The 27,435-nt window shown below is 39.9% G+C and overlaps 1 protein-coding gene across 1 annotated transcript in view; it reads right to left on the bottom strand.

Moving 5' to 3' along the window:
• PTPRO (protein tyrosine phosphatase receptor type O) overlaps positions 1 to 26,032 on the bottom strand; it is a 153,478-nt gene extending 127,446 nt beyond the window's left edge. The window contains exon 1 of the mRNA XM_061988866.1: positions 25,817 to 26,032. Coding sequence (XP_061844850.1) covers positions 25,817 to 26,032 — 216 coding nt within the window. The remainder of the gene's footprint in view (positions 1 to 25,816) is intronic.
• Between the last annotated feature and the right edge of the window lie 1,403 nt (positions 26,033 to 27,435).

Here is a 27,435-nt window from a genome sequence, read left to right on the forward strand (position 1 = left end):
GAGATTATCATTTCCCCCACACTCCCAAACATTAGAGTCCCAGAGGAGGAGAGAGGGGAAGAGCTAAAAAAAAAAAATAGTACTTTTGTTACTATTCATGCATTAGGTGTTTTGAAATTTAGAAGATGGGTAAAATTAGACAAGAAACTTAAATTCATATATACACCTTGAATGAATGTGCAGTGACACAATTCAGTCCCTAATCCTGCAAGCATTCGTTTCCTGCGAGCATTCCAGTAATAGCAGGAGTAAACAGAGGATCTTGTGATGGACACAAAGTATTTTGTTCACCCCAAGAAAGTGCCCTCTGAGAAAGAACTGCAGCATGTGGAGTTGGTGTTACTCTCAGTGGCATCTTCAGTGGGAGGATTTTGTCTCCAGAACTATGAATTTGGCAGCTTGCTTATTCAGAAAAATAAGTCAGGAATAAAGCATTTGCCATATGTTGATTCTTCCTGGCAAGTGAAAATGAGCCAGCTGCAAGGAGCTGAAGTCTCCTAAGTTCTTCCTTCTTTGTGTGGTGTCTTCAGCAAAATTCAGCTATCAGGTAGGAAAAGATCTACAATTAACTGAATACAAAACTCATGTTCATCTTCCAGGTAGTCTCCAGGTAACCCTGCAGTAATTTCCCCTCACAATCAGGTAAATAACAGACTCCGGGGGGATTGGAACTTATATGCAACTTGTCATGTAAGTAGAGAATAATTAATTACACTCTTATTTACAGTTTGTCTGATAAGAGCATTAAACAGCAAGTAACTAGAAGAATTCTAAGGCACTGAAATGTTTGCTCTCACCCACTCAACAAGTAAACACAAGGGGAATGAAATTAATTTGGCATCAATTCACACTAAGGTCCCTCATAGTGATGTGGCTTAGTTTTTGCAAAACAGGAATCACAGATGTCTCTGTCCCGAAGTTGCAATGAAATTTTGTTGGTGCTCCACAAGATAATAAAGTGTTCTAAATATGTCAACAGTCTTAAAAATCATGGAACTCCAATTTTCTACTCTGAGGTCCTGTAGGTCCTCCATTTACTACTTGGATTATGATCCAAGATGTGTCCTTAATTTTTCTGAATTTTCTCAATTCAGACTGCTTTACTGGTTCCAGGCTCTGCTTGTATTTAAACTTCAGAAGCTGTATCTAGAGTAAATCAGCAACTTCAGACACAAACTTGCCTGGCTAATTACAAACCCACTAATTTCTGAAGAAAGCAAGTAAAGAACTTTAAAGGGAAGAGGAAAAAAAATAGGGGGTAGCGGCATAAACTAGGCAGAAAGCAGTTACAATATCCATGTCATATTCACTTGCATCCTGTTAAAATATCATTCTGGTAGAAGCAGGACATCTGTCACAGGTCTCTTAATACCTCTCTGACAAGGTGAAAATACAGTCACATTAAAACCTCTGAACTTGCCAGTGAAACATGTAAGTTATTCTTACACTTAGTAGAAACGAAGGCCCAAGATTTCAAATTGCAGTCATAAAAGTAAAATAAAAAGCAGAAAGGTAGGAAAAAAAAAAAAAGAGGGAACTGCTTTTATTTGAACCATGAAAAAGTAATTCCCTGGGATCAACACACTTTATTTCCTTTGCATATTCTTTTCTGAATTAATTTCACTGCTTCTTGATAATGATCTTAACTCATCAAATGAAAATAAAAAAAGTTGATGCCAAAAAAGCAGCACTAATAGGAGCATATGCCTTTAATGGTCTGGTAAGTGGCTATACAGCCCCTTTTATAGGTCACTTCTTAATCCATCTGCAAGGGCATTAGAGAGCAAATGTTGCTGCCTTCTTGTGGCAGCAGATAAGCCTGTCCATGACACTCATCCCTAAAAAACAAGGGGACCACAACATGAGTAGCAGATTAAGAGGAAGTGAAGGTGGAACCATCAGAAGAGTCCAGCTTTCACCAGTCAAGTGACTAACTAAATCTACCTCTGCACTGAGATATAATGATGGTCCAGGGCACATGGCAAGACAAAAATTCTGCCTTTCCATAGAAACAAAGCTTTGGTGTCAGTTACCCAGTTCTTGATTTTTTTTGTAACGTTAACAAAGGGAAAAGCAACATAAGTGCAAAGGATTCCCATGGGCTAAATTTCTATCAAGCTAAATTGAGTGACAGCTCTAGAAATTATAACCATCTGTAAGGTATGTATGCAGTACAGCAAACCCCCTCCTATAAACCCAGTGAGAAAAGCTACTTATTCTTTTCTGTAAAGTAGTGTGAGATTGACAAGTGAAATGGAAATACTCACATGGGTATTAACTATTATCATTTACTGCTACTATTATTTAGTTTTGGAGAGAGAAAAACCTTTCCTAGTCACCTAGTTTATTCAAGAAATATTTGTTTAAAATCATATTACCATAGGACTCAGGCATTACAGTATGAAATTTCACAGTTTATAGGTCTTGACATATGTTTAATTATCAGGCAGCGTGTAAGCTTTTCTTTCCTACTCATACTATTTTATGTATACTTTTTACACCATGTTATGAATAATAGGAATACATATAGTAAGTACAACTTGCAATAAAAGTAATGTATTATTCTGATTTGAAAAGGAATAAGACACCCAAAACAATAATGTAGAAAATAATTTGTCTGTGACAAAAAGAGATGAAAGAAACATAAATCTGTTCCATTCCCAAAACTAAAGCAACCAAACAATCGTATCCACATATTTATCCATTGGCACAATCCACTGATCCACTTCCTTTAAGCTCAGGCACCAGAAACAAATTGCATCCAGGATTTCTGCAAACCACATCTCCAGCTTTGTTTCAAAGAGCTGTCAAGTCCACATCACACTGCACTTCAAAGACTAATTTCAGCCTTTCAAAGGTGTGTGCCAACTTGTTTGAGTCTCAAAACTGTGTTTTATAAAACAATAGCAACAATAACAAAGAAAATTGGAAAAAATTATGTAGCCCAATGTGAACACTAATATCTTATGAATGCTTATTACATTTCAAGAACACACAATAAACATGAAAAAAAGCCAAAATAATATATATTTACCTGAACAACCTAAGGAACTCCCCAAAACCCCCACCTTTTTTTTTTTTTAATGTCTAGAGGAACCACCACACCACCATGTTAAAACATGAGAATCAAGAAAAAAAAATCTCAAAACAAATCAAAAGAATCCCAACTAGGAATCCAGCACGGAAGGCAGTTTCACTGTATACTGTAAGTAGCATCTAAGTAAACATATATATAAAAATGAAGCACTTTAAAGTCGATTTTACTTCTGGTGTTAATATTTCAATATATGAGAAAAGAGGAGGATGTTTTACAAATAAATCTTATATGAGTTAGAGTAATTTTTAAGAAGCAGATTAAGCACAGGAGAAATTGAAGCTTTGTTTCTCCTTCAGCTTAATATGAGGTCTCCATGCCACTTCATGCTGCGCCTTTCACAGATTAGATAACACTGACTAAAAGATTTCATTGAAATCTAATCAACTGCTTGCCAAAATAAGTTACATTTTCTTAGCTACTTGCATGGGGTTTAATATAAAAAGTAGGAGTCTACAGCTAAAACAATAACCAGTATAAATCACCTGGGAAAATCATGTATTTTGTGGAGATCCAAAAGCTGGAAGCTGATGGAGTTAACTATCTTAACCACTGTACTCCAAGCTTTATGCATTTGTCTTGTGCTACTGAGAATCCAGTGCAGGTTATGATTTCTGCAGCCAGAGCTGACATGGCTTTGTGTGCTCTCTAAAATCAAGTTACTTTTTTAAAAACCATGTAATTAAAGGTTTGAATGGTCGTGAAGAGAAGGGGGAAATCAAGTGTTTGACAAGAAGCCTCCTGTTTACTTCTAAATGAATAATGCAGTTTGAACAGGTGCATTATAACACATCCCAGATATGGCTTGTCAGCCTTGCTTTCTTCTGTGTAAGAAAGCATTGCTTTTGGATGCAAGAGATTAAACGCTAATGATATAAAATGTACGATGTTTTTAACAGGTTAGATAGACAACTCAAAGTTTGTATGCCTGTTCAGAATTTCTGGATGTGCAGTTTCACGTGACTCTAGGCAGTTTCTGCTATCAGCCAGAGACTGTTTCTCTCAGTTTTTTTCAGTATTTCTACATGAAATTGCAGAAGTGGTTCTCGTTGAAACAGAAACACAAGCAGAAAGTTTTGGTCAAACTATTCTTTGCTTCCAAAATATGAAGTTGAAAGTCACTAATAGGTATTTATTTATCTTGTCCAGGCTTTGTTGGCTTAACCTATAATATATAGAAGAGGACTGAACAGGTTTAAGCCATTATCACTAGGACTTCAGGGTAAAATCCTAACTCCACAAAGGCAGTGGAAGTCAATTTTAGATTTAAAACATAGAGTTGATGCTTTAATATTCACTTCCCCTTAATGTTCTTTTAAATCCATTCCCGAGATTTGAAAACCTTAGTCCAAATTACTTCATTTAGAGCTGCTGAAATTTCCCAGAAGCTTTCATGAACAAGAGATACTGAAATTCCTCTGCTTTTTGCAGCATAAAATTGTATGCAGCCCAAAAGGTGCATTTAAGAGATATGTACTTCAGTTACAACATCCAAGGAGTCTAATGGGAGTTTCAAAATTATAGTGGAACCAGAGGCTAGGCAGGTTTCTCTGTGATGCCTAATAAATATTACAGATAGAGCTTCTAATATCAGCTCTGAACTTTGTGCAAATCCTATGTCAGGTTTTGGCAATGTTGTAGGTTGGTAGAGAGCACAATCCTATATTTCCCCTTGTCTTAAAAGGGGCAGAAACAAAAACATCACTGCAAAAACATGAACAACCTTTCTCCACAGTAGCTGAGAGATTTTTCTTGAATGATGAGGGGAAAATGAACATGCAATGTTTCCAGACATCTATCATTCCAGCACAACCTACCCAACCCCTAGAAGCAACGGTGCTATTAAGAAAGTTTAAAGTTGTTATCAGCTCCCAAAAGTCATGATTTTTTGAAGCATAAAAAAACCTCAAAAAATCTTGCCATGCATTACTAGAAAAACTGTACCCCTCATGTTTCTACATAATTGACAGAAACTTTTTAAAGGAAATTTCACTTTAATCTGAGTATTCAAGGATGCTAGGAAATTTCCAGTGCTTTTATTCAGCATCTGTTTCCCCCACATTCCTCTGTCTGTGCTGTCATGATGATAAGGCAAGTCAGCACAGGGCAATCCAAGCCACAAGGGAAGGAACTCCATGCACTGGGGGCTGGATTCATCTTACACCCAGCTGAAACTACCAAAAATTGGGACATCTGGTCTGAGCAAGATGGATTGATTCTTATTCAACAGAGATGACGAGGTCTGGAAAATAAGCTAGCAGACATTAGGACCTATATGATTATATATCCGAGATATATAATTCACTCCCCTCCACCAAGTATATAGCAAAATCTACAGCTCAGGCCCAGGCTATACACAACTTTTCAATGGTTAACATGAGGCAAAACAAATCTCAGACACACAAGCCTCAGCTGCAATAGACAAGTCCCAGAAAGTGGTTTCTCCTTCTGTGAGGGGAGGACCTGATGCCAGTGAGGCTGGTTATCCATTGCTCCCAGGTGCTTCTATCACAAATTCAGTTGCACTCCATTGCTGCCAAGCAATTTTAATACGCTTATGCTGCACAGAGCAATTCTGCTGCCTTTCCCTCATGGAAGTGGTCCCATTGAATTTAACAGAATTATGCATGTGGAAGAGAGCTTGGCCCTGTGCCTGCCAGCTATGGAGCCATGGAAACCCTGTTTCAGGTGAAGGCTGTACCTTAGCTGCTTACTCAAGGGCTGAAGCCCACATCACTACAGCTCTGCTGCTAAGGGTAGCTGACTCAATTACATTAAAACCAATTTAGGCATAAGTACCTGAGGTGTCATCATGTATCCCAATTGTGTTGCAGACCTATCCAGCCAAAGGGCCCAGAGAGTAATAGCTTCCACCACAGGAGACCAGTTCCCAGACCTTGCCTCCTTGCTTGGGTGTACTCTGCCCACAGTGTCAGCAGTGTGCTGGGTCAGGCTGACACTTCCTTCGTTAACTGTCTACTGACACCACTTCTACGGTGCAGAAAATCCCAAAAGGCATAACTGTAAAAGTTGCTCAACGAGGGAAAGTCTGATTTGAGCCCACGGATGCCTACTGGAGCCTCCTCTTGAAATCGGCAACTGGAAATGAATCCAAGGAAACTGAAATCTGAAGCTATGCCTCTTGTGATGCATATGAAACAGACCTTTTTCTTTCAGTTTCTACAATCAATACGGATTAAACCATTCAAAAGCACAATATAGAGAACGTTAGGCTGGTCTCTCACTTAGGAGGCTAGACAAGCAAGGAAGGATTATTTTATCTAATTGAGACAAAGTACAGTATTTAAGACAGAGTGTTTGCATTAAACCAGAAAATTCAGAATTAAAAATACTGTTGAGTATAAAATTATGATTGCTAATCTCTACTCACAGGACAATGTTCTACTGACACATTTAGTAAATTACTTCCCTTTGCTTGCAGTAGATGAAGCCATCACTCAAGATGCTCAATTATAAATCTGAAGACAATCTAAAAGGTGAACTTCCTTTAGTTTTACTAAGGGCAGAAGGGCAATGCTGATGGTGTAATACTAATGTTAATGCATTATTTATTACTGAAATGTAGTCTGTATTCAGTAGTTCACTCATTTCTGAGATCATAACAGGCAGCAGTTTGCTTTCCTGGATCTTATTTCCCTCTCTGAAAGTGCATTAGGTGTGTATGCACAGGTTACCCAGCTTACCCAGCCTGCATTTTTGATGACGCAAAGAACAATTTGGTCCCAAACTCTCCATGAACCTATTCTTTTGAGAGTCCTTCTTACACATTTATAATATGTGTAACATTAATCTGAGAATTATTTTTAACAATTACCCAAAAGGTGTCTTAAAAGGAAATGTTAACTATAGTAAAAAATAACCAGAAAATAAAACTCAGTATCTTAATTTGTATATTAATGACAGGAAGATTTGTGGTTTACAAACTACAATTAAACATGGGTATGGAATAATTAAAATATAAAATGCCACATCATTAATTTTCATTTTCCTATGGAGATGAAATAGACATTAGCAAGTACGTGATCACCAATGTTACTACTCTCTACTCTCAGCATTTGTAGGTGCCACAATTTCATTATCCTTTGTCTCATGCCAATCTGCAGAGACACTTCTGCTTCAGTAGAATCTCCTGTCTTTGTTGAAATCAAAAGCTAAAAAATAACCATTTTCAATGCAGAACTATAGTTTACCAAAATGCAGGCATACATGGTTTTACAACTGTAATGGGTTTGCTGACCAAGTGAAGGTCTCCAGGTCAAGTCACTTTACTCACTTAATAATGGCAGATATTTTGAACATATTTCATCTCCAGATTCTTCTTCATCTGACTGCTGATGTACATCTACAACAGTCTGACTTAATGATAAATCATTTCTAGAAATGGCCAGAAGGTAAAAGAACTCATCTCTCATTTTAATTAAAATTTAAGCCATTCTTTATGGGACTGTTCACAAAGACCATCTAGGAAATCTGTTACAGGACATGAAAGGCAGTAGTCCCAGCATGATTGCTTTACAAATTTCAGGACAGGACAATAACATCTTACATTGATGAAGAACCCATTTTTCCCAACAGTGTTCCTGAGACTTCCCAAAAACAATTACATAAGACACATTGAATTATTTGCAAGATGAAACCTACATGAAACTTTTTTTATACTAAAAAATGTTTACACTAGCCTACTATTCATTTGAGACAGAGGAGTTTCTCCATTTGCTGCCTTTTTCTGGACTTTTTTTTTTCCTCTCACCTCGTTTTTTTACTAGTGCTGATAGTGACAGACATGTGACTCTGAGTCTTCAAGACTGGAACAACCCTGGGCCAGTACCAACACTAACTAGCACTAGGTCCACTGGCAAGGGGCTTTTTGTACAGCTGAAAAGACAAACAGTATTTGACTATCCAGACTTTGAATTTAAGAAAGGCTCTAAGTACTTCTATTCTTCTAGGAGAGAAACTAAAGAAAAATTCCTTCCTAGTAAACTGCTTGTTTCAGGTGGGTTCCTGATCAAGTACTGCTTGGGTTTGCTCTTATTTCTAAAACTGCTGACACATGAGACAGTTTGTGCAGACCCAACAGCTTGCTGTTGGCAGATGAAAAAGGAATTGCTTCATGTTTTCCCTGTCTCATCCCAGACGTCCACTCACATTCTTTTCACTGCCTGCTGGACTACTTCTTATGAAGGCTGAACTTGCTAATCATCCACAAAACTACCCCAGCTGAAGAGGTGAACAGGTCTGGTTTCAAAAAAGGGTCCAATGAGAGGACCCAGCAGCTTTGCACAGGGCAGGACTAGAGCCAAAAGGAATGAGACTTCCTGGCATCAGCAAACCTAGGATGAAGCACTATGAGCCAGGTAAAACCTAAGATCTGCTACCACTGTAATAAGTGCTGACAATAAACATAAGGTTATGTCATCATAGACATTCTACTTTGGAAAATGCCTTATGTCTCCTCCTTAGATAAACCAGGTCTTGCAGTCTGTACTCAAGATGACCCCGAGGCTTGTAAAACAGTCTGAAGTCAAAGTGATCATTGAAGAGTATAAATTTTCGAACCCCAGTTCAGCCAGGTAGTTAAGGACATCCATCCCCAGCCCTCAGGGTGCAGGTCATTTTGACAAAGCCGAGTGTTCCAGGCTAGGCATAGCCTTACAGGTTTCACTCACATGAGGTCTATGCCTGCAAGTAGGCAATGGAAGAAAAAGGCCCTTAGCTGTGGCAGAAATATAGTGGAGAGATTGACATGGATTTCAGTGGAAACAAGACACTGCTTACATTAGCATGCAGGATTAAGGAAATCCAACTGCTAGGCTTGTACAGAAACAGGCATGCATATCCTTTGAAGGCATTTGCAGTGCTTCCTAATGCCTTCAGAAGCATAGAGGCAACGTCGTCTTCTTAACTCTGGAAGTTACCATGCAGCAACTCATGTTGTGGAGATACATGTTTAGAGATATTCAAAAATTGTCTGGACATAGTCCTGGGCAACCAGCTCCAGGTGTCCCTGCTCAAGGTTGAGTGTTTGACCAGATGACCTCCAGAGGTCCCTTCCAATCTCAATGATCTTATGATTCTATGAACTGTAACAAGGAAAAGGTTATGAAACTCTAGCATAGTCACAGCCAGTTGAGCTGAAAGTAACAGGGACTGATGATGATTTTAATTATATTTGATAAAAATGAGTGTAATACCATTACTTTAGGTGAAGTTCATTTGAATTCACAGTGTAGGTGACTAAGCACGGTAATTGGCCCTTTTTTTTTTTTCCTCAAGAAATATGATCTCTATTTGAATAGCAGCTCTTTTCCCTAAAATAGTCTTTTCATGTAATCATAGTCTTTTTGTGACTATTTAGCATTCCACTGCAAGTCAACTATTGAGCTGGGCTAAATGGCTGCAAATGGTGAGTGCAAGGAAGCCTTTTCTTTGAGTGTTTTAAAATGCAATCCAAAATGTTTACTGGAGAAATTCAACTTCTTTGTGAAGTGAAAATCAAAATATCTCAGAAATGAGATTACACAATTTAGGTGAGGAGGGTGTGTTAGAAGCTGCATTTGAGCCAAAGGGATTTGAGCAGGATTAAGTGCAGGTGGAGGAGAATCAGGGCTGAGAAGCGCAGGAGGAAATGACAGATGAAACAGAGGGGAAGAAATGTGCTGGAGGAGAAAGAAGCCGAGGAAACATTAGCAAGGGGATAAACACTAGAAAGGATAAATTCAAGAAATGGGCTTGTATTTTATTCTTGGGAAGATATGGAATCTCAGACAATTACAGCTATTTGCGAATACCTGCACATAGTTGACAGTTACTGAATTTTTCTTGACTGACTGTTCCTGCCTCCATTTTTCTTTTCTCTAATGAGGGCTTAAAGCTTAGGATTGCAATGTTCTTTCTGAAGAACTGAAATATTTGGTGGGAAGTTTCTTAGGCTTCTCTGTCATACCAAGGACTACAAAATTAATTTTTGTTGGTCTATCCAAATGATGTTTTGGCCTCTCAAATCTTCAGAATACCCAATCTCCAAAATATTTTTTGCATAGCTTTAATAAATAAAACATTCACACACTCTGCCTGTTACCAAAGGAAAAAAAAAATCTAATATTTAATTAATGAGAGAAAGGAGAAGATTCTTTAAATTTTCCTAGGAATTTCTTCCAACTCTCCTATGAGATGCTGCTTCAGAGCTGCTCCTCCTCTTCCCCTCAAGTATTGATCTTAGTTTCACAAACTGAAAACCAGATTAGCCTGCTGTTTATCCATGGATAAGCTCCCCACTAACATTTAATACCAGCCAGCACTCTGTTATGATGATGTGATAATCATAGAATCATAGAATGGTAGCAGTTGGAAGGGACCTTTAGTGATCATCTAATCCAACATCCCTGCCAAAGCAGGTCCACCTAGATCAGGTCACACAGGAACACGTCCAGATGGATTTTGAAGACCTCCAGAGAAGGAGACTATACACTGTCCCTGGGCAGCCTGTGCCAGGGCTCCCTCACTCTTACAGTGAAATAGTTTTTCCTTATGTTTAAATGGAACTTTTTGTGTTCCAGCTTTTTTCCATTACCCCTTGTCCTGTCACTACATACAACAGAAGAAAATGATGCCTCAACCTCCTGACATCCATCATTTAGATATTTGTAAATAATGAGACTCCCCTGCAGTCTCCTCTTATCAAGACTAAACAGCCCCAGTTCCTGCAGCCTTTCCTCATAAGGAAGATGCTTCGGTCGCCTGATCATCTTGGTGGCTCTGTGCTGGAGAGAGCTCTAAGAAAAAAATCTGAGCTAAAGTAGCACAGAAACCCCTCTATGGCTTGTACCGGTTGCATATCAGAAAGGGATGCACTAGCACAGTCCAGTTGCTCCATGGAAGTAATTTTCTGCTTCTTCCCCTTCAGGATACAAATGACTACAAAGAGAAAGTACCAGCTTAAAGCATGGTGTTGCCTTCTTCTCTCTAGCCAGCAAAGCTGCATTCATCTGTAGATGGAAAGATACACCATTTCTCTAGCATAGAGCTGCAGGGGCAGAGAAGCATCATTAACATGGCAGCATTAGGAAGCCCGTCTCCATGAACCCTGACATGACTCACAGGCAGGCAAGGCTGGGATGTAAGAGTAGCTGGATCTTCCTTTGCCACAAAGCCACCTTTGCACTGCATGTACATGCTCACAGTTAACATCAGTGGGCACCTCCTGACATATAATGGGAGGGTGCCAGGCTACAAAGCCAAGTCAGTTGTTCTGCCCTCTCTTCTCCTTCCAAATGAATTGCTGGAATAAGGACAGGACAAAATAGGAACAGCAGCAAGTGGAGTCCCAAAGGAATTGCTCCGGTCTCTCAGCAAGACCAGACTTTCTGAAGGGCTGGGAGAATAATCCAGACCCCACTACGTCACTGTCATCCTATTTCCACAATCCTCATATAGGCAACCAAAATCTGACTGATACTAGATAAAAGAGCATCTACAGAGACTCCTCCATCATTGCCACAATACCATTTTTTTTTAAATTAAAACCCATATTTGTTTAATCCTTCACAGACAGAAAAGCAATATTTACATTTATGAGTCCGTGCTGGTCAAGGGATACAAACATTCAGGGAGTATCTTTATCTTGTCTCTCACCATAAACAATTTATAGTTTGATCTGACTCGTTACTTTGACATAGCTCCTTTAACCATAACATCTTTCCACTCCTCTAGTAGCAGATATTTAGTATTTAAGGCTCAGTACATATGTTGGATAAGAATGTAATCCTCAGCTCTGGGCATTGCAGTTCATGGTAAGATGATGGCTCTGAATACAAATTGAAAGTGCTGAGATGCAGAAAAGAAAAACACACTAAACCCTAATATGCATATTGTGAAGGCCTTCTGGCATCAGAATAAATCATCAGTTATTTAATTTGACATCTTTAGAAACACAGAGAGTAGAGGGAAAAAAAAAAAGAGAGAGAGAAAGAGAGAAAAAATGGATATGACCTTTAGTCCTATACTCCAAGCAAAGACTTTGGATAAATACTTGCAAAGAAAGAATATGCCAATATGCAAATAGGAAAAGAGATTAATGAGATTGGACCATTTCAGTAGAGAAAAATACCAGAACTCTCATTCTACAGGCATTTCTAACAGCACAGAGATGGATTTATCAGGGGCAGAAGGTCACACTTCCACTCTATTAGCCTTCTTAACATAGCATGTGCATTCCTGGGTGCCCGATGCAGACACACCTCTGCAGTCCATCTGCTTCCCCTCATTCAGACGGAGACTCTTCTCCTAACACAGAAAGACAGAAAGACTTTTCATCATCATTGTAAAAATTCACAGTGGGCATCCAGCCATCCATCACACAGTACTGTGGGAATATGGGGTAACGTTTCTGGACAAAAACATAAACAATCAATCCCTGGCATCATCTGACACCACTAGCCTTTGTTCTTTAAACTTGTAAAAGACAGAAAGAAACAATGCACTGTGGAAACCAGAGAATAAGTAAAACTCCTGCATCCACATGACAGGCGACTGTCAGACCATCCCTGTTTGAATAATCTATTATTAATCTCAGATTATTAATATCAACTGAAATTGTGCGTTTAAATCTCATTGCAGGCAAAAGGCTCTGTGGCAGAGCCAGTTCAGTCTGCAGTCCCTTTCTCACATGCCTTGCAGCTCTGCTGTGCCCTGCAGCATGTGAAGCGGACATCAAGGTCTCCTCCTTCACATCACCCTTCCTGCACAGTGGAGGATGGAGAGTTAGGCATAGCTAAATCTAGGTTTGAAGAGAGTTGGGATTAGAGAACCAAACTTTCTGAACCCACAGTCTGAGCACAGATGATCCACCCTGGACCATACATGACGTCTCAAAATCCCTCCTATTCATTTTTTTTATGCTAGATATATCAAAATGCAGAGGTTTTTCCTTTTTCTATAAACTCAGCTCATTCACTCTAAGCTCTCTTCTCCAAGATATCTTCACACTCTCTGCTGACACTTTTCACCTCACAAGTGGTAAGCACATTCCACAGAATAGTCTGTCTTTCTTCCCAAAATAAATTAAATATGGCATTGTGAGGTCTTCAGGGAAAAAGCATCATTTTGTTTATCTAAGAGATGATACAAGATTACTTTTTTATTGGTTTTTTGAGAAGCGTAAAATATGCTTTTAAGTTATTCACCAGATGATTTGGCTTTTTAAAGCTATAAGCAAGAGGCTTTTTTATGATCATAGAATCATAGAATGGTAGGGGTTGGAAGGGACCTTTATAGATCATCTAGTCCAACCCCCTGCAGAAGCAGGTCAACCTAGATGAGGTCGCAGTGATGCTGTTTGAAATGATGACGTTTGAAAAATCAGAATTCATGGAACAGGACTGGAACAAGTAAGGATCACAGAAAATCTATCATTTATGGACATTTTAAAGTTGGCGGAAGTTGGGTTTTGCTGTTTTGGTCTTTTGGTGGGGGGTTTGTGGTTTTTTGTTTGGTTGTTTTTTTTAATTCTGTACTGTGTAGCTAAAAAGAAATCTGTATTTTAGTATGGACAAATAAACACCTGAAAGTATGAGCTAACATAATTTCAAGGAAAAAAATCTGAGAAGCAAACCCTAATGAATCACTGAACTTATCCTCCCCACTGACATTATAAATCATTAGGAGTAAAAGGGCAGTATGATGCAGAGTCAGGCAGCAGAATCTGTAATCACAGCCGAAAGAAAGTGTTCCTTTGGAGCTCATTAAGTGTATCGAGTCCCTGTAATCTTCTATTGACTTTAGGAACAGTGGTTCAGTTATCAATAGAAAAAGTATAGGGGAGATTTCCAGAAAGGATTCCATATAGTCCCTTGAGATATATATTTTTCAACTTTGATTTTTACTTGTTTCTCTAAGTGGATGCAGTGATGACCACTTCCTCAGCTCCAGCACTAAGTCAGACAGGATGGAGGCCAGCCCTAGCTAGCCCAACAGCCTTTCAATTCATGTTGCTCACAAAGTACCCTTGCAGTGAAGCTTTAATGGTTTTCTGCATGTCTAAGACCTAAGCTTGTAAAATATATGAAGACATGTTTCTCCTCCTAGAAGTGCAAATCAAAAGAAGAGAGGGGGGAAAGAATAAATCTATCAAAAGCTCTTCTTGAGAAATGTGAACCTGTGAAATAAATGTGCAGTGATGGCAGATAAACTTTCTGCAGAGTCAGGCAGGTAAGTGATAATTTAGGCAAATTCTAACAATGGCAGCTATAAGAATTTTATTCTTGGTGTTATATTTCAAGCTCAAGCTCCAAGAAGCTGGTAAATGCAGGAAAAGCAGCAGACTTCAGCAAAAAGCTTGTGACTGTAACCCAGAGTTAGAAATTCTACAAAGAAAGATCACCTAAAATTATTTTTTAAAATTAAAGAAAAACAAAACTCACAAAACCCAGTCAGGTTAATACAACATTTTTGTGCTTATTTGAGTTCCAATTCATGATTTAAGAAGTTTTAATTTACTCTTATTCCTTTCCTGCAGAGCCTTATGAGGTTGTCCAGAGAGGTGGTGGAATCTCTGTCCTTAGAGACATTCAAAATTCATCTGGACATAGCCCTTAGTCCCTGACCTACTTGGCACTGCTTTGAGCTGAGGCTCAGAACAGATGGTCTCCAGACATGTCTTCCAGCTTAAAATTACTGTATGACTCTAAACAGTTACACATTTCCTCAGAGACACACTGTCCTTGCTCTATACCACAGCATTTGCCATTTTGTTGACAACCAGAGAACAATTCTGAATCACCTGCTTTCTCAACTGGTCCATTGCAGTCTCTTGCTCTGCTTTCCCCACATTCAGCAGTGGGCCCTGTAATGCCTTCTCAGATATGCAGCAGAGCAAGGAATAGCAGCATTATTGTCTGCTAAAGCCAGCTGGAAAGATAAATACGAAGATACCTATGGTAATCCAAAAACATAAAGTTATCCAGTGATATGCAACCAGACCTCATCCATCTTATAACACCATTGTGTCTTTTGCCTTGCTGTTTTTGAAGAGAATAATTCCTTTCTTTTGACTTGCAGCCTTACTCCTGCAACTACAGTCCTCACTCTAGACAAGTTAGCTTGCTGCAATGTTGTTGAACCTCAACACAAAAGTTATTACACTGGGAATTAAGCATGAGAAAATTTGACACCTTCTTGGCAAGACCACAGGAGACCCATACACCTTATGGGGCAGCAGAAAAATGCAGAGATGGTAAACTATCATCTAAGAAAACCAAATCATATTACTCTAAGCATTTCAATGGTCAGCTTGATTCTTCCAGTTAAAACTAACACTAATTCAGGTATCCAGTAGGTCACATCTCCTTTAATTGTATAACCAGCACTTCTGGAAATATTAAAAAAAATCTTTCAGATAAAATTAAAAATACTTTAATCAATAGATGATTTTCCTCCACAATCTGGACTGACAATGAACAATTGGTCCTATACCACCATTGCAAGATACCATTATTAAAAGCCAATCTCCAAAGAGGTCATGCCTTCATTTAAGGTTAGCTATAGAAAGAAAAAGAGATGCAGAAATAACCATAACCAGAACAGATGAAGCCTGCAAGATATACAACTACTTGAAAAGAGGTAGTAGGAAGGTGGGGGCAGTCTCTTCTCCCAAGTAATGAATGGTACGATAAGAGGAAATGGCCCCAAGTTGCACAAGAGGAGGTTTAGACTGGATATTAGGAAGAACTTTTCCACTGTGAGGGTTGTTAAACACTGGAATAAGATGCCTAGGGAGGTGGTGGAATCACCATCCCTGGAGATATTTAGAAGACAAGTAGATGAGCTGCTGAGGGTCATGGGTTAGTGGTGGGCTTGGCAGTGTTAGGTTAGTGGTTGGACTTGATGATCTTAAAGGTCTTTACCAACAGAAACGATTCTATTATGTGGTCTGGCTTGTTCCAAAATGCTTCCATTTCTTTTCAATTTCATCTCCTAACCTCATAATGTTCACAAACATATTTTAATTGTATGTGAAACAGTCACCTGCAACTATTCCAGTCACATCAGTCCTTCTGGTGAGGCCATAAGGAAAGCATTCTGGCTCTGCTCCAAAGTGCATATTCATGCACCTTATAAACAGATATTTCAGAATTTATTTCCTCCATTTCAGCACTTATCAATATTCTGACTTGCACTGTCCATCACCTGGTAGTGTCAGAAAAAAATGATATCTGATAAAAACTCCATCATCTCAGCATCAAGCATGATGTCTGTCTCTGGCCTGTTGCTTTGCAAAAAGGCTCTTGCAATGTTCAGGACATCAATGGCAAAATATTAAAAGGAAAAGCTACATATCTTCTTTTTAAAAGATACTTACAACACTCAACAGATATGGTTAGAAATTCCACTTAAAGCTGTTGTGAAGAACTGTAGTGAAAGGGCAAACAATTATTTTAACACTTGCTGCTATTAACTTATTTCAACCATTCACCCCTAGTTCTGTCATTTTAAACCATGTTCATGCAGAATCTCCACAATTTCTCTAAGAATACATCTATTTTTCTCCCCTTCATGGAAGGAATTCAGATGATGTGACCCTACCATGAGTTCCTCCAAGCAAAAGCAGCTCTGCTACTCAATATATTAACTAAGACTTGTTGCCAGCACTTAATGTCACCTTGCATTTGCCTTCTAAAGAAAAAATATCTTCCAGATACCTGTCTTAAATTCTGGCTCCCTTCTGCATTTCACATATGTATGACAACATATTTTGAACTTTTATTTCCATTGTGTGATCAGATATGAAAGTCTTTCTGTAGCTAACTGCAAGCATGTGAGTGAGCATCTAGGAAATAATGGCTGTGTTGAGATCGCACCTGAGCAGAACAGGATGAGAGTTTATGTTCTGAAATTAAAAGGCCTCGTATCATTGTTGGGTTTTGGTGTTGGTTTTGACTCGGCCGATTAAAGAAAGAGGGACCAGCTGTACTCGTCAGATCCATACATGAGTGTGCATCTCATATTGATGTAGAATTTGGTTTCCATTCATCCAGGTATCTGTGTTAATGCTGCAACACCAGCAAAAGTTGCTGTAAGTTGAAACATATATAAATCTGAACTCTTACTTGAATAGTCCCCAAAATACACAGAGGAAGAGAAACCCAGAGAAACCCACACTATTTTTTTTTGCCTAGCACCAGCAAGTTCCCTGCAAAGAAGATCCTCCTGTACGAGCAGAAGCGTTCCAGTACACTGCTACACTAGTTCCAGCAGTCGATTACAACATAGTAATTCTTGCCAACAGTCCTACTCCTTACGCAAAAAGGTTACTCAAAATTTTTCTGATAGGAAGTTTGTCCAAGTTATCAAATTCTTAGATACCAAAAATCAAAAACACCCGTGGCCTCCAGTTCATACTACCAACACTGCAGCAAAGCCAAGGTCAATGTCGCGTCACAGTTATCTGTCCTGCATGTCAAACTGCACAGCATCACTCAGCTGAAATTGCAAGTCTTCCTGCTACAGCTTGATCCAAAGCCCATTTAAGGCAACATAAAGGCATCCATTGACTTCATTTGGACTTTGGAGCTGTTCCCAGAGGAACAGTAGACTCTCTGATAGCTCCCTGCATCCTGAGAATTAGAGGCAACTCGTCAGTTCTGGTTCCAGCTAACACAAGTCAATGTTGTACATAAACAAGTGAGATGACAAAATTATTATCCATATTCATGGTCTACCTCCATTTCAGTTAAGTGCTGGTGATACCATACAGTGTCACCATTCTGTAGTTTTCATGATTTCCCACATTGCTGATGAGGAAATCTGACAGAGCTTCAGAGTCCATGGAGTCTTCAGATAGTTTTCAAAAATAGATTTCAAAATGAAAATGCATTTTTTAACACATTACTGAGAAGTAATTTTATACCAGATATAATTTGAAATACACTTAAGTATTCACTGTGTATTCATTTATTTTTCAGAAAATGTCACAATTTTTTATGTTGTATTTAATAACTGCTAGTTAATTATACAAAATCCCATCCCATCTGCTTATTCCTTCACAGAGAGAAATTAGAGGGCTTGATTCTACAGTCATTACTCAAAGAAGGAGTGGCATTGATTTAATGGACTTCCTGAAAAGGGATTACAGAATAGGTTCCTCTGATATTGATTTTGTGACATCATAATCTTTTCTTCAGAAGCAGGCACTGATGACTCAAGATAATATCAGTACGAGATTAGGCAGGGGCAGCCAAGTTAGAGAAAGAAAATTATTAAAAAACCCCAAACCTCCTAATTTACAGTAAGCTGACTACAATAAAATATTAGCTATGTTCTCTGTTTTGAATAAGAGTTCTCTTTATTTAAAAAAAAATACCCAAGTGATGTTTCTGTCTTTCATGTTTCCCTGCTTAGAGTTACTTTCATGAAACTATTCTGAGCTAGAGCATTTTTTGTAGGTTAATGCGTTCTCTTTGAAGGGATTAAAGTCACATTGATCATTAATTATTTTTTTGATGTTTTAAACTGATGTAAATGTCCAGAAGCTCTGATGAGTAACATCCTGTAGAAATCAATACTGAATAAAAACAAAAGCAACAGACAACCATCTCTCTGCTCAGCTCCTGAGGGAAGCAATTGTAACATTTCTGTTTGGAAGGTATACCACCCCTTCGAGAATACCAGCAACTGGCATATATGGTAATAATTTCTCAGTTATCTAGAGCATCCTTATTTTGATGTGTCTATCTTTCAGAGTTCAGGCAGAGTCTACAGATACTTTGCATACAGAACAAAGCTAGGCACAGCACTGCTAAGCAAACAATAAATAAATTAATTTTATTGCTGTTGGAAATGTTCATTTTTTTTTTCTTAAATCTGCCTTGCAGTACTTTGGGAAAACACTAATTAGCATTCTTTCTGTGATATATTTTTTTTCCCAACCAATTCTCTCTACTGTTATTCACCACATTTTAATAGGCTGTTGGGGTTTTTTTTGTTGTTGTTTTCTTCTTATTCAGGCTTGTAATTTCTTTGCTGTTCTTAAGTGGAGTGAGAACTACACCATTTCTTGGTTTATAGGGCAGAGTAAAAGGACACAGTAAAGATTCTCAATGTTACAATGACTTCCACGTGAACAACAAAGAAATTATCCTGAAAAGCTATGGTGCAGATAACAGACATGTGCCAAATAGTAGATTACACAAAGATAACAAGACAATTGGAAGAGTTTGTTGTCTGAACTGGGGACTCCTCTTAGCCGTGAAGAATGGCCCCTTCTTGGTTGATTCTAGGTGTGTGTCCAGCTGGAGAGGAAATGACTGAAAGCTCTTAAAATTGAAGAAGTTTCTGATCTGATCAACAACTTAAAAAACTATCTCCCATCTCTCTTTTCTCAAAGATTTGGTCTTTGCACCATATAGTCAGATGCCAAAATAACTAAATTGGGCACCTACAGCCTTGTAGCACGCAAAGAAACTACAGTTGTTCAAACACTTCTGACACAACCCATGTCTCAACTACCTAAAGAGCACTGACGGCAAATCATTTCAAGATCACAACTGTTACATTGACAGGCAACACTATCTGTTTTTCTCAAAGAACTTAGAAGGAATTTAGGATTTTTATCCCTGAAGAGGCTCATATCTACCAAATAGGTACCTCATATTAAATCTCTGGCTGATACAGAATGGCACAGAGCTGTTGACTTCTGTTATCTCCAACCAGCTCCTCTGAAATGCTCAATCCTCATGCTTAAATGTCCCATTTAAATTCTTCTGTCCCCAGTATTACCTTTTCTACTCAGTCACAGTACGTATCCCACATATTCTCTTCTCACGTCCATGCTGCTACCTCAAGACCAGAATATTAAAAGCTAAGTGAACTAATTCCTTTAGAAATGTATCTCCTGCCAACTCTCTTCCCTGTTCTGATCTGCTGTGTCACCAACTTTCCCATCACCGATGCTTACTGTAAAGCATTTCTTCTCTAAATACATGCACATAACCCAAGAGACAATGTATGTTAGCCGTAGTAATTTGAGCACAGTACACACTACTTTTTCTCTGGTACAATGTGCTATCTTTATGGCAAGCCAGACATGATGCATATCATTTTATTTCTGGAACTCCTTCATTTAAAAGCCACTGCAATTTCCTAGCATAAAAATGAAGGAGTTCCAGAAATGAAATGCATCACATTTGGCTTACCGTAAACACAGTAGGACTTCTTCCTTAGGAATGGCTCCCTTCACTGGCTGTATTCATTCAAGATTACACAGTACTATGAAAAGCAAGGTAACCTTTCTGTTTCAAGTTATCTCCAATTCTTTATTCATCTGTTACACGTTGCACGCGTGGCAGCTAGTATGTGTTGCTACATGTCTTTATTAAAGATTTTCCTCTTTTCAACTATACATTGATAGAAGTTTAATTAAAAAAAAAAGTTATGATAGCTTTTGTGTGCAGAATGTATTTCATAAGTCACTTCATTTTCTTAGCAGACTTCTAGGTACTGAACTCTGTAAAGATTTTAAAACATTTTTAACATTTGTCAAAGTTTTACTTTTTTTCCCATACTTTGCAACCAATTGCATGTTGTTACAAGAACAACTTTTTTTTTAAATCTTGAATAACAAAAAAATTAATCATTAACTGAGTGGAAGACAAGAGTACTCAGGATGACAAAAAATGATATCTACTTCTCCAATGGAAAAATAAAATCATTTCAAAGAACACTTAAACCCAAAGTTAACTGCTTGTCTTTGAAGTTGTTCAGAAGAAAAGACCTGTTTTCAAAGCTTTATTTTTGGACATTTATTGTCCTGACCCATATGCCTAGTAAAGTGAAAAAGACCAAAAAATCTCTCTTCTCCAGAGCTGAGATTGTCTACTAAAATAAGTCTCAAGATGGATTTACACAAGACTTGTTCAGTTTAATATTCATTCTGAAGCTCTTGAAGGTCATTTCATGATCTGCCTGGATTTCTGTGTGGTGACTGCAGAGATTAGTGAGATTTTCAAGTTCAGTCAGCACATCATCTTTGAAACCTTTAATGGGCTACCAATGGGATTACCACAGGTAAGACTTTCTTCAGCATGGTTCCTGTCTTAACCAGAATGAGGGATCACCTTTGAGTGTAGCTTCTTACTGAGGCGATACAACCTAGAAATTGCCTTACTGACCTTATGCAATTTGAGTCTGGGGCTCCAAACACGTCCAGGGATGAAAGATCTTTTCTTGATGTCTCACTATCATTTCACCACAATGAACTCAGAAATTTGCCAAAGACTAATAGTAGACTCTTATTTCACTGGCAGAGAGGATTTTACAAGCACCTACTATAGTTCTGTAACCATGAGTTGCCATCCAAACATCCTCCTCTTCATTAGTTTCACCTTCTAGAATCACCCTGATGATTAAATAATAATTTGAATAATAACCCAAGCCAAAAAAAAAAAAAAAAAAAAGAAAATAGAAAAAAAAAATCCAAGTAAAAAATTAAATGAGAGACAACATGACTTAAAGAAGTTTGGGGATAAGGATGACCACTCATAATAAACTTTTATTATTTTAAAAGAAAAGTGTTTGCTTTTGCTAGGAGGATGTTTCCTCTCCCATTCAGCCTGGAGACTAGTGGTAGGCTGAAAAGTTCAGACCATTTCACCTCAGTAGCTCTACTGATCCTGTCCCAGGAAACCTCACATTAGTTTTGCAAACAAAAAGGAACTGGTAAGATAAAGGGGTGTTATTTTGATACTAGTAAGAGGCAGTCATGAGGAAGAAAACAAACTTGTTTTCTCAGTAAGCTTCAGACAGCATCTCTTAGTGAGATGCGAGATGCTAAAAGGACTCTGTACTAAGTGTCCTCTCTTTTCTGGTCAGAAGGAAACAGCGATGAAGCATTGAGACTCCCAGCTGTGAAATCAGTCTTTCTCTTAAAAAGGTTTCTGCCACAGAATAGCTTTTGCCTCAGATTATTAAACATTAGATGCAGATATTCTTGAAAAGTACACCAATAGAAACACATTTTCTTTGTCAGGTAAGATGGTGCTGAGAAAAGTCTTATAGAATCTAAATCTCTTTGAATGTCTTGGTTTGTGAAAACTTTAATTTAGACTTCACTATGACACCAAATTCTATAAATTGATGTAGAAGTGGACAAAAGTCAACCCTGCTAGACAAAAAAAAGTTGTCCTTGCTAAGAGAAAGAGAGCTTTACTGTTTTATATGCAGAGCCTGAAGAGCATATGAGTGACATACAGAGACCTCAGTCTCCTGGAAATAAGATATGCTTTTTTTTTTAAAAACTTTTATTTGTAGACAGTTTTCCTGAAAAGCATCATCTCTCCCATTTAGTCCAGACAAGGAACTACTGTGCCAACCAGTTTTCTCATTTTTTTCTTTCTGAGAGTATTAGTCAGACCTTCTTGGAGGTATAACAGATTGTAAATGATGTCCCAGCATTATGTTTGGCATGTTTAAGATGCTTTTGTCTTCTACTTAAGCTCTACCTTGTCTCACGCAAATAATTCAAAATCACCCAGGTACAAGCTACTAACAGCATAGAACATCTGACATATCAGCCACATAATCCAGGGCACAACTTCAACTGGTCAAAGGTCACTGTAGACATGACTATGGAAGGTTGTTGGCTTGCAGTTAGAAAAGACGGAAAAGATAACATCAGTCACTGGAATCGAGGAACATGTCTACTTTTTAGTGTTCTTTATTTAGTTGAAGTACAGCTTTTCCTTTCAGTTGTGATCAGCTGTGCCTTTGCCACACCAAAATGAGACAATTACAAAACAGGCTTCTAAAGACTATCTGTTCCGGTCATTCAGACTGAAACACCAGAGAATGCAGACTTGCTGCAAAATGGCAATATATTAAGGAAGAGATTCCTGTGGCAGAATGGTTGGAAGCTTTTCTGTGAAGCACGACACAGCCCTGTTTCTCTCTCAAGTATTGTAAATCCATATTAATATTTGAGCTCATACACAATGCCTTTTTTCTGCTGGTTGCTAAACCAGCTATCAAATAAGAAGACTCCTGAAGAAAGGAAAAGATAAAGATTCAAGATCGCACTGCAATATTTCCAAAAGAGATTACAGGATTACCCTGGAGCACAGAAAGCATTGACATTGCATTGTGAATGAAGGAACTAAACATTATTAGCCCATGGGCAACAATATTAGGCACGTGACATGCAGCGGGCAATATCTGTGTTTGATCCCCTTTTGTCACTGATCATATCAGCAACCTCAGACAACTTCAGGAGTTGGAACAAGTTGGCACTGTTACTTTACATCATCAAATATGGCAATTGGAAGAGAAGACGTGCCTTGAGCAGTTTTATCACTGTGCAATGTCTGCTGATGATTTTACAAATCACCAGATGGACATCAAGGCCACATCAAGCAGATATAGCTTAGCAAGTGACGTTTGGGCTGCTAACACTGAAACAGCAAGCACACAGCCATCAATTTTGCCCATATTCAGATTCATCAGTTCAATGCCACTGCTTTCACAGTGAGATTAACTTCCAGGTGAACCATCAATTTAGAAACTTGAAAATGGGTAATTTTAATATTGCTTCAACAAGCTGGGAGAACAAAACAGCACAAAACTGCCGTTCAATTATTTGTCCCTGGAAAACATTGCAGACATTAAAGCAAACTCGGTGAATTTCAGCCTCAGAAAATTTAGTCCCATTTGTGATTTGAAACAAGTACTGCTATTGCTTCTCCAACTTCTTTCCTGTAACCATGTTCACTTTGAGCATCCCCTAAAGTCTCAGTTCTCCTCTCATTGCAGCGTCTAATAATAATGTACAAGATAACTAATTACAGTAGACTTGCTACCTAATCAAAGTCATAATCCAGTCACACATGGTGTCACCGATGCAACTCTATCTTGAGCTACACCTTTACTTTCTCTCACACTAAAAAGAATCTGCTAATGCTCATCAGTTTTCTTTGTCATTTCAGTGCTGGGTTTGTCTGAGTTTTATCTGGCTCACAAATTATGGTTACTTTCCAACAGAATGAAAGCCTGAGGCCCTGGCTACCTTCAAACCTTACCAAATTTCTTGAGATGTACTATTTATTTTACAAATTTAAACTACTTATTTCCTGTCTTGCTTTACCACAGTGGTTTTTTTTCCACAGTTAGTGCTAGTCAAAAACAAAATAAAACCCACAGCAAAAAAAAAAAAAACCACCAAATCATCTTGATTTTTTAAAAAATGCAGGATTCAGAGTGATATGAACTCTGTGCCTGTAGGATAAAACAGTCACTTAAAAATGTGTGCATTTGTATTTTAGCAAACAAACTAGAACATTCATCTTTCTGCTGGGCCATAGCATCCATGGTCTTACTTTCTTAAACATAAAAAATTAGGAAAACAAAATCACCACATTCGAGAGAACAAAATTTTGTTTGTATATTAACATTTTATCTTGCATAAATGTATGTTTCAGCAGATATGAAAATGAGACAGCTGACAGTTGACTACTATATGTGAACAGATGCTGTGAAAGCTTCCCTTTAAATAGTTCTGTCAATGCAGTGTCAATTTTAGAAGTGACACCACTGCTGTTCTAAGACATGATCCTGCAAACCCTTATTCACACAGGGAGCCCCACTGATTTCCATGGAACATTTACGTTTATAAGGCTTTGAAAGTTCAGGTCCTTAGTTGCTGAGCTCTCCTTAGCAGTGACTGACAAATATACAACAAAGTTTTTAGTAGTGCTGAGCACTGTACTTCAGGGCAATGACATTCATAGTCAGTGATATTCGCCTAACGGTACATACATTTTCTTTTAGAAGTTACACGAAGCATATTAAAAACGCTTGAGAAGCCATTAAGGGAGTAAAAGCATAAAGATAAAAAATGTCATGTGAAATCAAGCTTGCAGTATTAAGAAGAACTTTGAAAAATTAATCTGCCACGAAGATAGCCTGAGCCTGAGCACAGCGCGGTGCTGATCAAAAGCAACGCTGAATTCTACCACGATAAACCCGACACGATACGCCGCCCGCCCCTTTGTTAGCTGCATTTTCATAACGGCTCTCTGGGAGGGTGAAGGCGTGAAAGATAAGATACATGTCTCGGGGGAACACGTCCCGGAGAGTGTGTTTCCCCGGAGCTGGGGCGGCGGCAGGGGCTGGGACCGGCGGTGCTGAAGGACAGCGCGGCTCCCCAGTCTCGACCACGGCTCCAGCCCGGCCCCGCGAGGCTATTACACCCCCCAAAGGCTACATCGCCTCTCTCTCGGCACTCCCGCGGGGAACAGAGTAATTTTGGAGAAGGAGGAGAGGAAGAGCTAGTGCAACTCCTTCTCAGGCTGCTGGCACTTTCGGAGGGGACAGGAGAGCGGTGGGCGCACCTCGCCCCGGGCAGCGCGGCACGGTGGAGCGGGTTGCCCGCCCGGCCGAAGGCGCACCACGGAGCGGACCACACCACGGAGCAGACCTCACCGCATCTCCCCCAAAACCACATGCTGGCGCGGCTGCCTACGGGAGCACAAAGCAGGCAGAGCTAGGGCTGAGCCCCTGCCTCCGCATCTCCCGCGGGAGAGGAGGAGCGGACACAGGCACCTGGCCCTGCCCGGGCGCCGCGGTCCCGCCGAGAAAGCACACAAAGGCGGCGCGGAGGGGGATCGGCGTCAGTGAGAAGAGGGGGGACCCGCACCCCTCCCTTTCCCCGGCACTTACCTTCAGCAACACAAAGAGCCAGAGGAGGCAGGAGCGGGCCCCCGGGGCCCCTCGCCGGCGGCGGCTGGGCATCGGGGTGGACGGCGGCCGCGGCCCGCGGGGGCGGCCGGGCGGGAGGGGCTGTTGCTCCTCTGCCCCCTTGTCCCCCGCCTCTGCCCCACGCGTCCCCCGGCTCGGCTCCAAGCCGTGCCCGGCAATGGCGAATTGCGGCAGCATCAGGCGGCCGCCGGCAGCGCCGACCTCTCCGCCGCGCGGCGCATCCTGCCGCCCCCCGCCCCTTTTATTTGGGGTTTGCGGCGAGGAGGAGGAGAAGGAGGAGGAGGAGGAGGAAAGGGAGGCGGCAGCGGGGGGTGTCTCCTCTCTCAGGAGTTTGGGCGATCGCGCCGTTCGCTGCACGGTAAGGGGTGGGGAAAGCCGCTCGCCCGCTCCGGCAGCCCGACTCCTCGGCGGGAGCGGCCTCAGCCCCCGGCGGAAGGCGAGTGCTGGGAGACGGCAGCCGCCGCCCTCACCCTCACTGCACCGCCCCCGCTCTCCCTCGACCAAGAGCATCTCCCCTTCACAGGCGAGGAAAGCAAGTCGGCAGGCACCCCCAACTCTCCCGCTGCCCTTCCCCTAGGGCATTTTCCCTGCCCCGCCGCGGTCAAGGGGTAGAAATGCCGCGTAGCACCCGGGGGTGGGGGGACGGCTGTCGGGGAAGAAAAAGACGGGGCCCTAGCCTTCTCTGGACAAGCCAGGCTCCACACAGGGCTTTAGGCTTCTGCAGGAGGCAGCTGCTCCTTAGTTGTAAGCCCATATCCAAGTACCAGCAGACGACACAGTGCAAACAGCATAGACTTCCTTAGGGCTGTTCTCAGGAGGTACAATAAGCATGTGGACAGCTCTGCAGAGGTTGAAGGTATAGATCTAAATCTGAAAGGCATGGAGAACATCCTGTCCCCTGAGATACTCGGGCTCAGCAATTAGAGGGGTACACGGAAAAACCCGAGGTGACATTCTCTGTTTTATCTTCCCCCCCTATATTGCACTTTGCACTCCTGCAAGTTGGTCAGGGACATCTCCAAACTTAAGGAATAGGCAAGCTATTCATCTGTTAGGGTCTCATTTAAGATAATGACCCCAGAGGGGAAAAAAAAAAAAAAAAAAGCAGAGGAAGACACCACACACAAACCCCCAAAACACTTATACACCACTATTATGAAAATAGTCTTTCCAAAACAAGATGACTACATCAGAATCTGGTTTGTCACTGACAACACCTGCCCTCACACCGGTATGAATTAGGGTGCATTCATCAGAGCTATAACCAGTAGTGATCTGAACAAAATAAAGCTCTAATTGGAATAAGGCTGTGTTTGGGGCATTGAACTTCAGAGCAACTTTGGACCTAGGTGTGGGGTTTTTTGCTTACAGTAGTTGATCACCTTGCTTTTCCTTAAAAAAAAATAATAGTTGCTGAAAGTAGATACAGGATTTGTTTTCAAGTTTTCTAACTCAATTAATCAAGGCAAACTCTATTATATTCTTGTGGGAATGTCCTTTAAACTGATCAATTTAAAAAATTGTTTTCTAAGAGCGTTATTAAATTAGACAATAATGAATCTACATTTCAGAGTCCTGCC

Source organism: Colius striatus, chromosome 1 (assembly GCF_028858725.1).
Source record: "Colius striatus isolate bColStr4 chromosome 1, bColStr4.1.hap1, whole genome shotgun sequence".
Classification (NCBI taxonomy): Eukaryota; Metazoa; Chordata; class Aves; order Coliiformes; family Coliidae; genus Colius; species Colius striatus.